The 13811-nt window shown below is 40.1% G+C and overlaps 1 protein-coding gene across 10 annotated transcripts in view; it reads left to right on the top strand.

The window, feature by feature from the left end:
- ano2b (anoctamin 2b) overlaps positions 1–13811 on the top strand; it is a 75921-nt gene that overhangs the window by 15497 nt on the left and 46613 nt on the right. For all 10 annotated transcript variants that reach the window (XM_082510925.1, XM_082510923.1, XM_082510924.1 and 7 more), the window contains 4 exons: positions 10692–10790; positions 11141–11292; positions 11673–11727; positions 11821–11872. In XM_082510925.1, the coding sequence (XP_082367051.1) occupies positions 10692–10790; positions 11141–11292; positions 11673–11727; positions 11821–11872 (358 nt within the window). The remainder of the gene's footprint in view (positions 1–10691; positions 10791–11140; positions 11293–11672; positions 11728–11820; positions 11873–13811) is intronic.

Raw genomic sequence — 13811 nt, 5'->3', positions numbered from 1 at the left:
CGTCCTATGGTAGTTGGAATAGGCCCCAGCCCCCCTGTGACTCTGATGAGGATAAGCGAAAGTGGAACTGAAAGTGGTATTTTAACAAAGTGGAAGGAAGCAATTGGGAACAACAGCAACTAAGCCACTAAGTGGTAGAACACGTAAAATCGCAGAGCTAGGTCAGCCAATGCTGAGGTGAATAGTGCGCAGAGTTCAGGTATATTTAAAAACCATTAGTTTTCATTAAGGCTTGGAAAAAACAAAAGCTTTGTTTTTTATTTTATTTTATTATTATTTATTTATTTATTTTTATCCCAAATCCTTGAGAAATAAATGGGATTATAATTTGACACACTAGACTCTGTGTTTTTGAACACAGGCTAAATTCTATAGCTTCACTGACTTCACAGGCTTTTTGAAGTTGAACCTCTACACAGGATCTGACGTAACACTATCTTGAGCTATTTAAGGTGAGCGCCTACATAGGAGCCTGGCTCAGATAGTAGAAGGAGGTGGGAGAGACTATGTAACAACAGCAGTTGAGCTTGTCTTGAGGTTTCTGCTGATTGTACCAAAGTGTTCAACCTTCTTTAATCATCCTGCTGCTGTGGGACAAAACAACAGAAAACCTACATGAGTCATCCCAATTTAGGGCAGCTGCAAAGTGGGTTTGTCTTTAGGGGCTTTAAGTTGGTGATTATATTTTAGCCTAAACCATATTACGATATCGCCAGTTTCTGACTACTTATGTGAAATTATGAAACTTTATTCCTCTACATAATAATAATAATAATAATAATGGATTGGATTTATATAGCGCTTTTCAAGGCACCCAAAGCGCTTTACAATGCCACTATTCATTCACTCTCACATTCACACACTGGTGGAGGCAAGCTACGGTTGTAGCCACAGCTGCAACCGACAAATATTTCCATAGGTACTGGTTTAGACACCCCCATGACTCAGGGGTTGGCAATCTCAGTCCACGAGGGCCGGTGTCCCTGCAGGTTTTAGATCTCACCTTGGGTCAACACACCTGAATCACATGATTAGTTCGTTACCAGGGCTCTGGAGAACTTCAGGACATGTTGAGGAGCTAATTTAGCCATTTAAATCAGCTGTGTTGGTTCGAGGACACATCTAAAACCTGCAGGGACACCGGCCCTCGTGGACTGAGATTGCCCACCCCTGCTCTATGGGCTCCTGAGGTGTGGGGAGGGTAAAAAAAAAAAAAGGGTACAAGGAATTTGCCACTTGAATAAACACACATCAAAATAGAGATGCTTTACAAAATGGAAAGTCAGAATAAATGTCAGCATTGTGGGAAACATGGACAAAATTCATCACTGAAGTTCACCAATAAAAACAAACAAAAACCTCTAGAACTTAAAGCAGTTTCACAGAAACTTCAGTAACATTGTGGTTTTAGAGAATGGCGGCTTTCTGTGTCAGAAATGGCTTGTATCCAAGGGCAACCCACTGATGCATAACTTGGTGCAAGCTGCACCAAACCTGCAAACCTGAGTGATGGGAGAAAAAAGTCAAGCCTGAGTCATTCAGCCTTCTGCCTTCATCCGTAAATGCCTGCAGAAAGGAAACCTTTAACTGTCAGTGTTTTCTACCATTATAGATGGATCTGTGTCTACTAAAAACACAGAGATTGCGCACTGTTGAGCATGGGGTGGAATATAGCCAAATTAGCAGCTCAACAAGTTGAATTTGGTGTGTGCACATTCTACAGCGTTCCCGTACACTGGGCTATGTCTATTTACCACAAGTGATTTCATCACGTCAGATGTTTTGCGACGCACCTTTTGCCGCAAGACTTTTGCAAAGTCTTACCTTGTGACTTACCTTTGCTGCTGTTTTCTGGTTACTGGCAGTCTAAATTTAAATGTTTATTTATTGTAATTTAACATATCAGCAACTTGATGCACTGAGGCAGGTAGCCCAAATTGAGCATGGGGAAGAAGTGACTTTGAGCATGGCATGGTTGTTGGAAATGGTTGTTTGTGTTGGTGGACCTCTTGCTAAAACCCAGGTATGCATAATCTGTGAATGTACAACATGTCAAACTTTGGAAACTGATGGGCTGAAGGAGCAGAAAACTGCATTGGCTGCCACTTCTGCTGTCTAAGACCAGGAAACGGTACCTGTTATACAACCTGGTGTGATGAGTTTCAATTACTGCTGTGACATTTTGATCTGAATTTGGCACAAATAAAATGAGGCATGGATCCATCCTGGCTTGTATGAACTGTTTAGGCTAATGGTGGTGGTGTTTTGATATGGGGGTGTAGTTTCTTGGCAGACCTTAGTACCAACTGAGCATCAAAGCTCAAATGATCTCAAACTAGTTTCTTGAACATTGTACTTAAATGGCTTCCAGAGTCACAGCTCTCAATCCCGCAGAGCACCTTTAGGAAATGGTGGATCATAGATTATGGATATGGATATGCAGCGGACAAATCTGCAACAACTGTCCATCCATCCATCCATTCGCTTCCGCTTATCCTTTTCAGGGTCGCGGGGGGCGCTGGAGCCTATCCCAGCTGTCATAGGGCGAGAGGCGGGGTACACCCTGGACAGGTCGCCAGTCTGTCGCAGGGCCAACACACAGGGACGGACAACCATTCGCGCACACATTCACTCGCACATTCACACCTAATGGCAATTTGGATTTTCCAATTAACCTATCCCCACAAGCTGCATGTCTTTGGACAGTGGGAGGAAGCCGGAGTACCCGGAGAGAACCCACGCAAACACGGGGAGAACATGCAAACTCCACACAGAAAGACCCCGGCCTGATGTTGGAATTGAACTCAGGACCTTCTTGCTGTGCGGCAACAGTGCTAACCACCGTGCCACCGTGCTGCCTTAAAACACCTTGTTGAACCATGAAAAACAAAGAAAGTTCTGATGGCAAAAGGGTGCCCAAGCTGGGTAAAAGCAGGGTGTACCTAATAAAATGTCCAGTTAGTGCAGATCCTGTTTGTTTTGAGTCAGCATCCACAGTGGCCTTGATGTTTCATCGGTGCTAAAAGCCTTTAATTCTGGTCACTTTAGCTGACACAGCTGCTGCTCTGACCTCTGCATCGATTTCCTAATTTGGCCTAAAACGGCTAATTTTGTTTTGACACGCACAAATCACTTTCGCTGTCATTGTGTGTTACTGGCGCTAGCTTGTGTGGCTCTGTCCTGCTTTTGTTGTTTGTGCGTGTGTGTGTGTGTGCGCGTGCATGCATGCTTATGCGTGGCACTTGGCACAACACACGGCCTATGTGCTCTGCCTGCTTGTGGTAATGATGCTCCAGGCTTACTGCCACAAAGTTGTACAAATGCAGTTTTTGTTAAACTTCCGTTTGTCAGTTAATGAGCTTCTGCTGCACTTTGGCTTCAACAAGAGGATTAAATTGTTAAATTTAAGCGATGCTTACTTGTTTCGCTCGTAAAGTAAAAAAACAAAATAGATTTTTTTTTTTTTTTACACAGCACAAGGCAAAAACAGCATAAAAGTCTCATGTACTCTAAAATGTTTAAGAAATAGTGTACTGTAGTGTCTAACTTACCAGTGCAGGGCTTGTCGTGTGTATGATACCCATTTTGCTGTGTGTGTGTGTGCGCGCGTGTGTGTTGGCTGGCAGCCAGTTGGCAGTGTGTGGAGTCTGCAGGCTAGTATTAATCAGATTGTTGACAGTGTGGCAATGGAGCCTAAGCCTGGATGAGATTAACTGACTGACTGATAGCTTTTTATCTCGTCTCACAGATCTAGGGCTAAAATCTGCCACCGAGAGAAACAAACATCCCAATATCCTTAATTTGAACAAAGTGGGAAGCACTCTGACAAACATAACTGCTCTCCTTCCATCATTGTATAAGCTGCAATGGGTGAGAAGCAGCCTTACAGATATAATAAGTCATGTACCAAAAATCAATTTTCCACTGTACTCTGTGTGCACATAATCGGGTGAAGCTGTTCAACATTAATCATAGTTAATCAAGTGCATACAACAGAAGTACAAACTGCACCTCTAACTTAAAATAAAGCAGGTAATTAACGGATGGCCTGCTGGCGTATGTTGGTAGTTAAATGTTTTCCAAAGGCTTTGGAAGACACTTTTATTTTTGAGAGATTAGGGTCAGTGTAAGTGTCTCACTCGACATGGGTAATGATAAATGTCAAATGTCATTTTGCTTGAAATGTTTTAGCATTTTGAAGTTGGTAACATTAGTCTTTTTTCCCCCAGTGAGAATCTGATGCGTTTTAAAATGTTACTTTATTTACATCTAAAAGCTTTCTATCTAACATTTGAACGCATTCACAGTCTGATTAACGCATCAGGAGCAACTCACGGCTTAGTATCTTACGCAAGGGTACTTTGGCACGCAGACTGGAGCAATCAGGGATTGAACCAGCAACTCTGAGATTAGTAGATGGCCTATCTACCTGAGCTACAGCTATTCTTGAGTGAGGTAGAAGGAATAGTTTTTGCTGTTCTGTTTTAAAGATATATACATTGAGCATCACCAGTAGCAAAGTATACTTTTTATATAATAAAAAAGATGATCCTTATTGTGCCCAACCTGTTTGACTTCAGATTAACTTGATGCTGGTAAAGAAGAGTGACTCAAATGTCAAACTTGTTGATTGTGTCTCAGGATTATTGCGCTGACCTTTGATCTCTTAGGGACATCCTCTTAGAGAACATGCTTAATTAAATCAGAGCGAGATTTTAATTGAAGAAGTAGAGCTGGGACTTGTCAAGATTTCAGTCCATGGGGTTTTTAGAAACATTTTAAACACTTAAATGTTGTGTTAGTATTTTTAGATGAAGGCATGGGAACATTAATAATCAGAAAAAATAAGTATGTTCCACTCGTCTTCTAAAACATATTTGTGTTGCTGTGGACTCCATGCTAGGATTCATCCGGCATCTTGCCTTAGTTTTAATTAACCAAATGAATAACAGCTCTATACTTGTGCTAAACATGCAAACTGCAAACCATACAGTATTTTTATACATGAAACTATTTTTCTTCCATTCTACACCGATACAGTGACTGTGTATTTGGCAGTAAGTGCTGCCAGAAAGCAGCACTATGTAGATAAAAATGTAGCGCCGAAACTGGTGCTCTGCTAATATTTTTGTCCTGTTCTTCCCACGTAGACATTTTTGTCAGCAAAGTAATTGCAGCTTCAGTCCATCACCTGTCTGTAACTGAGTATATGCATACACAGTATCAAGTGTATGTTACCTGCATTTTGACTGCGCTCTCCATCTAATACACCAGCAATGGGTTTTTTTTTTTTTTTTTGGTTTTGTTTTATAAATTAATTTTTTTGTTGTTTTCAGTGTAAAGGTCAAAAATCCAACAACACTTGTGTGTGTAGAACACCTTGCTAGTCTAGACCTGTGTGTTTCAGAAGTAGGCTAAGGTGTATGAAAACCACCTACTCTGTTCCTAGTGCAAAATGAAGGAAATCTTTTTATTTTATTTTATTTTATATATATATATATTTTACTTGTTGAATTGCCATGAAAAACACACTGCACATTACGAAATCCAGTATATCCAGTCTACTGAACAGAATCTGAATCAGTCTAGCATTTTCTGAACCAAAATAACTGTTAAATCTACTCTGTTAATGTTGCAGATGGGCCACACTAATGACTGTTACAGATTAGCCTAGACTTTAACAGTTATGTTATTGTTAGCTTTAGCAGCTAACCAAAACCGTCATGATAATAGACCGCTAATGTGGCTAACACTTAACTGCTAATAGTTATATGGGTAACATGAAAGTGTATGACGGCCAGGTTAATGTTAATGAAAAGTGTTTAATACTTAACTGTTTTCAAAATGGGAGCTTTACTCACCTCTCGAAATTTCTCCGTGTTATTTAGTGTTGTCAGCATCAGCTACGGTTAATGGGAATTGAGTTGTGTGTAGGGCTGCTAAATGTCCTGTTTTAGCCGGAACATCCTGTATAATGAGCAAAATTTGTTTGTCCCTTATTCCAACTTAAATGTCCCATATATTGACCATTACTTGAAATGTCACTTTCTGACCAACAGATTTGCACTCTTACAAATATCTAATTTGACCACAGTTATATCAGATGAGTGATTGTGTCCTGGAGTCGTGACTCTTAAAAAGACGGTGCTGTTTGGTCTGCGCAGCATATTAACCTGGGTAATTGAAGCCTGTATTTGAATATTTTTTCTCTTTTGCTTATTTTTCAAAGGAAATGCCCATAGGATTTCTGTCATCACTTAATTTATTTTTCTTTATTGTTTTAGATGAGGTATTGATTAAACTTAATACTAACATTTTACTGGATTTTTACTGTAAGAAAATGAACATGCATATTTTCACTATACACACCTGTCTGTGCATTGTGCTTCTGGCACACCAGACTGTCGCTTACTTGATAGTTAAAAAGGTAGCAACCCTAGTTGTGTGTCAACTGCATTGCATTTAGTTTGAATGTTATGCACCTCCTGCATTTAGTTTATTCATTCTTGATGGCTGGAATGACTTCTTGCTGGGGGCTTCATGATTGGCAAGGTACACCCTGAACAGGTGTCCAGTCCATCACAGTGCTAACACAGGTGAGTTTTTTGCTAATTGATTTTAACAACAAAGAAAAAATCTAGCTACCTACAGGTATGATCCGACCACCTAGAGATCTGTAGAAAGTTACTGATGTCATCCTAACACCTAGCTATAGATGCTGTAAAAGATAGATGTACCTTGTGGATTGGAAAATAAAAGTGCCTCAAACCTGCATCTATCTTAAGGCCACCACATAGCGATAGCTGTGGTTGTAAAAGGACTTCTGGTCCTATAGAAATCTGACTTGAGCTCTGTAAACACTTTCTTTGCCTTCTGTTGGCTGCTCCCTGTAGGGGACCACAGCAGATCATTTGCCCACGTCTCACCCTCTACTATCCTCCTCTGTCACACCAACCCTCTGCATGTCCTGCTTCATGACATCCATTAACCTCCTCTGAAGTCTTACTCTTTTCCTCCTCTCTGGCAGCTCCATATTCAACATCCTTTGTTCAGTGTATCCACTATATCCCTCCTCTACACCTGTCCAACCATCTCAGCTTTGCCTCTCTAACATTTTCTCTCAAACACTCAACCTGAGTGCTCCCTTTGAAGTACTCATTCTATCTTGTCCATACTGTCACTCCTGATGAAAATGTTAACATCTTTAACTCTGCCACCTCCAGCATTGCCTCCAAATTCCAATCTTGGAATTTTGCCTATGCCCATGTTTCCCATGGTTCAGTTTGTTTTTTGTATTTTCTTCGTTTATCTCACTCAACCAGTCCCCCCTCATCTCTCTTGATTTCTCTCCACTTCCTGCTATACTTTTCTTCCCAGCCATCCCATCACCCACCTGATCACCCTCTCATAACCCACCACCCTCCTACCCAAAGACGCCCCCGGCTGCGGCCTAGTTACGCCCCCAACAGAGATAAAGAGCTAATTGGAAATCGCTCTACTAATTAACCTTCTCCAGGCTAAAAGGTATTTATATCATCTGCTTTTTGATGGAGCGATAGCAATGGGAGGAGAGGTTGAGGAGGAGGAAGAGGGAGGAAAGGATTGGGAGACAGATGATAAATGTTGATTAAGCAGGTGAAACAGAATACTGGTGAGAGGGGCTACAAAAAAATTTCAAAGGAGCAAGTCGAGATGGAGTACATCGGCAATTCATTGCTTATTTCTCAGTTTTGTGGCAGATGGTCAGTTGTAAGGTTGCAAAATTTTCAGCCATCAGTTTGCTGCTTGACAAACACAGAAAAACCAGGTCAGTGTGGAGTGAAACCTGCTGGATTGTTTTGTCCTAAATTGACTGAAGTGTCTGCGTTTTTGATGATGGCAGATGGGGAAAGGGGTGAGGGTAAACCCTTGGGGGTGCAGAGGGACCTCGGGGGAAATGTAGTCTCTGGATACGTGTAGTCTAATTTTGTAAACTTTATCTAACAATAACACAGGCAGTAGAGTTCAACAGTTCTATCAATGGTACTTATGACAAGGATTACAGTTGATTACGCCAGAAGTGTTTACATTTTTTTTTACTTTTAGTACCATGAATATTGTCATGAATCTAAATTTTGATTTAGACAAGAAAAGAAAACTTTCCTGAAATGATTAGATGAATTGTGGGAGTATCAAAGGAGATTGAAAAGGAACTGAAATATAAATCAAGAAATGCCCACAAATATAGGCCAGGCACTGCAGATTGTATAACATGTCTCTTAGGATATTCACCTAATGTTCAGGGGTTTCTTGAAACTCTGAGGTCTATAGTATTTTCAGTGTTGCACAAATGTGGTCTACACACATCATGCAGAGTATCTGATTTAAAGAAAGGAGACAAAGAAAATCTCCTCTCCAAAAAAAGTATGATATGACTTTGTGATTTTGTTTTTGAGGAAAAGGATCTAATATCTGCTAGAAGGAAAAACTGTGTCTGGTGTCAAATATTTTTAGTTGCTGTTTCCCCCTCGACTAAAGATTTCTGGGAATTGCTAAATGCTAATATTTCAAATATTTATTTCAACATACAACTGTTATACAAAAGAGGTGAAAACCATGAGACCATGTTTCACAGGTGTGATAACACAGTTGTCCTGCAGTGGAGTAGCTCCCTTTATATGAACATAAAACTTCTCATTAAAACAAAAACTTCTATTTTGGTCTCATTCATCCCAATAACAGTCATTGTTTAAGCAGCCATCTGGCTCATCCATGTGATCTTTAGCAAACTGCAGATGGGCAGCAATGTCCTTTTTTGTTTTAATCCTGCCATGCACACCACACATTCAGTGATCTCCCGGTGATGGACTCATAAACCTAAAACAGTAGACCAGTTTTAGTTGCAGGCTTTTGCTTGATTAGACGTTGCTCTGGACTTTAACACCTCTTACTCGTGGAATGATCTTTGCTGATTGACCACCCGTGAGGAGAGTGGTAGTGGTCTTTGATTTCCTTGATTTTTACATTATCTGTCTGTTTGGGATGAATTATGTAACCCTTTTATAGTCTGATAAGCATAAACAACCTCTCAAGTCCTCAGGAATGTAAGCTTTTTGCCATGACACATAAACATACTGTGATGTGACAGATCAGTGTGTAACAGGACAGCAACAAGGTGAAAGCACTTCAATTTCACATTCAACTGAGTCTCCTCGTACTTTAGTGAGATAATTTACTTGTGTTTCTTTTAGTTATTTTTCTTCTATTTTGGTCATCTGTAAATGGTAAAAGTACATTTATTTTGTATGTGTGTGTGTGCCCGCACATGGATTATTTATAACAAATACATCTTATTAAAGCGAGGTGAATCTCAGGTGCCTTCGCATTCAGCTGTATGCAATGTGTGGGACTAAAGTCTGTGTGGATGTGACAGAGGGAGAGAGATGATAATGAAATAAGAGCAGTAAGACTGACAGTGAAGCAGTCAATCAGTCAGTGAAACAGTGTCTAGCGGGCAGCACAAGCTACAGTAATATATGTGAGGAGGGGAGGGTGGTGAGGGGGAGTGAAAGATCTCAGGAGAGTAGGAGTCGAGAGGAGAAAGGGAATAGTTTCAGGTTTCTGTCATTTGCCATACCACCTTTCTCTTTTCACTTCCCCCCCCTCTTGCAGAACCTAATGGGGGGGTCTAAGGAGGGTAAGGTTACCTGGCTGTCATCCCCCACTGGCTCCGCTTTCATTTCATTTACTCTCTCACTCACACTAAAAACCAGGTCCATCAGGCCTGCTGCAAACAATTTTTTTTGAATTTACTTTTGGAACAAATTTCTTGGAAATGTGTTGCTTCACTTATACTTTCTATTTATATTCAGCCACAGGAATCCAGAAGAAGTTTTGTCATCGCGCTCGTATTCAGGAATTCAATCATGTATCTCTTGGTGCTATTTGAAGCAACCAATTATCAAATTTTGCTAATGCATATTAATATTAATATACTAATTACCGTGTGGGCACTGGAACATGATTCATTAGCAGCTAGATGAGTCAGAATTTCATCTTACATACAATTAATATGTTACATTTGAAGTTGGAGGTAAAATCACAAAAAACAAACCTCCAATGTGTTAGGAACATTCTGCACCAAACTGCAAACGGCTCCAGGCTTTGCTGTAGGAGCACAGGACACATCTATCTTTAATAGATATCAGAGGAATGCTGCTGGCTAAACAGGCTAGCCAAAGCTTTTCCGTAGGTCAGAATGATGGCAAGGATTGGTTGCATCTGGCTTGGATTTCAAAGAAAACTCCGTGTTGAATGCAAAATGTTGAGTTGGCCCTTGCAGATGTCAACTGTAAGGCCTGAAGGGAAAAAGCACTGAGAAGCGAAAATATCAAGTGAGGAGCAGAATGTATTTAGGTCTCTCCTGCTAAAACAAAGTCTGCTGTATTGGATTGCAAAGCAGTATTGGCAGATGGTCTGGTAAGCCATTTTTAAACAGCAGGTACTGTCAGCCAAGCAGTCTGCTGATACATTTCCCCGAGCATAAAAAGTTGAGGGCAATAAAGCATTATTGGTAGAAAACAAGCTCAGTCATGGTAAGTGCTTGTAAACACTGAATCATGGCTAATCAAAACTGTGTTTGGATCTGATTAGCATGTTTAATTTCCCAAATTGCTTACATAAACACAACTGAATGTTTTTGTTTTTTTCAGTTAAAGAGCCATGGCCCCAGCTTTACCAGAGTCCACGCACCATGGCCAGTATTATGTCGAGAGGCCGAGTTTCTCAAGATTAGAGTCCCCACCAAGACGGTAAGATCAGAGTACCTCACTGCAGCAGTTTCTTGTTAGGTTAGCAAACAGCTGAAGTTGATATTGTGTCTCTGTAGTTATTTTTTTTTTCTATATAATGGCTATTACAATAAACTTAAGGGTTGTAACATTTTAAGAAATTAAGTCTAAGACTTTGGTATGCCAGTTTTTTTTAAAATTCAGTTAAAAGTACAGAGACAGTCATACCCATAATTATATTTACACGTGGGGTTATTACTGCAGTACCACTCAGTGTTAGGTCTTTAATTCTCAGACAGTGTTAAGTTCTTTGGATGTGTGTATCTTACAGGTAGTAACATGGTTAACTCTGTATGTTTTGGTTACCCCAGAGTTATGAAATCAAAGAGGAAACTGGTTTCGGCTCCAGTATGAGCACAGTGTGGAGAACGCTGACCAAGCCTTTCCAGCCTAAAGTACCACATCAAGATCATGGACGCACCAAATTTCTTTCACACTGCTTCTCCAGGGACAAGCTACACTTGTGAGATAAATATGAACACAGATTTATTTTCTATAGAGCCTTATTTTATGGTTTCAGTATAAAATAAGACTAAGTAATGATAAGAAAACCAACTGTCTGGTACCAGGGCTGGTCCTTAGTTGGATCTGACTATGGATGCTATAGTCACAACCTTCTATTAACCTAAACAACAAATGATGTCAAATCATTTGTTGTCGAAAAGTCACTACACTTGTTTTTTTGTTTTGTTTTTTTAAACCACAAACTTGTAACACACAGCCACCTGTTTGGTGTTGTTGCAGGTGCATTTTGTGTTTAAAGTTGAAAAGACTATGTTTTGCAAAAACCTTAGCAGCCCTGCCATAGTGTACCATAGTGTTCATTGGTTGTGTTTCCTTCAGGTACAACATCACATCTAAAGACACTTTCTTTGACAATTCTACAAGGGGCAGAATAGTAAGTCTCTATGTTTACATCACTACCTCCTGTATCATATTTTTTTCAAGATTAGTCAATTTTTCCAGTCTAACAAGCTGAAATGTTCCACAGGTTTATGAGATCCTGAGACGGACGGTGTGTGCACGAACCTGTCAAACCATAGGTGAGGGTACAAAGCATTTCATTAGAAGTTTGCTGTGCCTCTGCTTTATCAGTGTTTAAATGTGTATTCCAATAGACTCCAATAGCAGATCTCAAGTGGTTTGCTGAAGGCATCAGTGTCTAATAGAAGTCACTAAGTTATTCACTCATTTTTTTTTAAGTGTCATGTTGCTAGTCTAAAATAGTTTTCAGTATAATTGATCTCATTCACCTGTGCTGGAAAGCAGCAACACTCCTCCAATCATATCCTTCCCAGCCTCCTGAAATTTGGTCCGCCATTGGTTACTCCCAGAACTAACTCATTTTAGATTATTTCTACACCAGTGCTTCTTAACAGAGACACACTGGTATGTCTTGAGGAAAGTTTATGTGAATTTATCATTTGCTAGCATAGTGTCAAGCATTATTTATTTATTTATTTATTTATTTATTTATTTATTTATTTATTTATTTTTAAGTGCAAAAGGATCTGGTGTTCCAGATGACATAAACACTCTCTTCTGCAGATATAAAAACAGGTGTTGCTGGAAATTTTGCTTTGCTCTTTAGTGTGCCATAAAAACCTCTAAACCACTGGTCTACACCAGAGCCTATGACAATAAAACCCTGCTTCAAAATATGTTTGCATTCAATATGGATGTGTAGGTTCTCAGTCATCCAGATCATGGTAATCTCAATCTCATGGTAATCGAATCGAGGCACTCGGAAGAAACGTGACTGGACTTTCTATAGGCTTCTACTGCTGCAGATATGTGGATGACACCTGGGTCAAAATCAAAACCCAAGAAGTAGAAGCCTACACTGTTCACCTCAATTCAGTGGATAGAAACATAAAGTTCACCAGGGAAGACAAGAAGGATAATAGTTTGCCATTTCTGGACTGTGCTGTGCACATTGAAGAGAATGGAAACCTCAACATTGGAAGTTTACCAGAAGCCCACACACAGACCAGTACCCACTCTTTGACTCCACCGCCACCCTCTGGAACACAACATTGGAGTAATCAGAACCCTAGAACACCGGGCTGAAAACATTCCCTGTAAGCCAGAAAAGAAAGAAAAGGAACGCACACATGTAAAGAAAGCTCTTTAAACAGGTGGTTATCCCAATTCATCGAATCTGTAAAGATGCACAGGATAAAGGTCAGACACCAACTAGGAAGAAGCAGAATGACAAATGAAACAACATTGTCTTGTCATTGTCCACTTTGGGGTGGCTTACAACACCAACTTACAAGCCAGTTTTGAGATCCCTCCCCAGACACCTCAACGCCCACTCACATCTTCTGTGACTTGATCTCAATAGGTCACATGATCGGGTGAGCCAAGGTCTCACAATAGTTTCACCTGAAAACTCTGCTGATAATGACCCACACCCTTTTCACACCTTGGCTCATGTGATGAGGCACATAATCAATAGCGGGTCAACGGCCCTCTTAAGGGTTAATCCCACTAGGGATTAAATACTCCACCATTTGGTTTTAGAAATGAAGAAGCTTCTCTGATGAAGGTGAAACATCTTCAAGAAACCTAAAGAAATCCACTGGCTTTTCTTTCCAAGCTACTTAGATCTGTATACAATACGTATACAATACTGAGCATTTTGGTTACACCTTTGGTATAACAGCACATTGACTACACCCGTTTTATAGCACCCTTCAAACAGGGTGTAGCAATCAGGCAACATTTATTTGAGTCAATGATGATAAACTAAATAACACCCGAGCATCTCATATTGTCTTGTTCTCTGTTGTGAAAGGTAAAACTATAGATTTGTAGTTAAATGTTATACAGCAATAATTCTTAGTTTAGGAAGAAGAAGGTACTAGAAGGTCGCAGAGCCATGCAAGCTGTTTGTGCACTAGAGAGATAAAGTGATGTTCAAGTGGTTGTCTAAACAATGAGTGCTGTGCTGCATAGTTGGATGACACAGAGATCATT

Source organism: Aulonocara stuartgranti (genome assembly GCF_965226115.1).
Source record: "Aulonocara stuartgranti genome assembly, chromosome: 17".
Classification (NCBI taxonomy): Eukaryota; Metazoa; Chordata; class Actinopteri; order Cichliformes; family Cichlidae; genus Aulonocara; species Aulonocara stuartgranti.
Note: the sequence above shows the minus strand (reverse complement) of the source record. Positions and strands in the feature narration are given on the sequence as shown.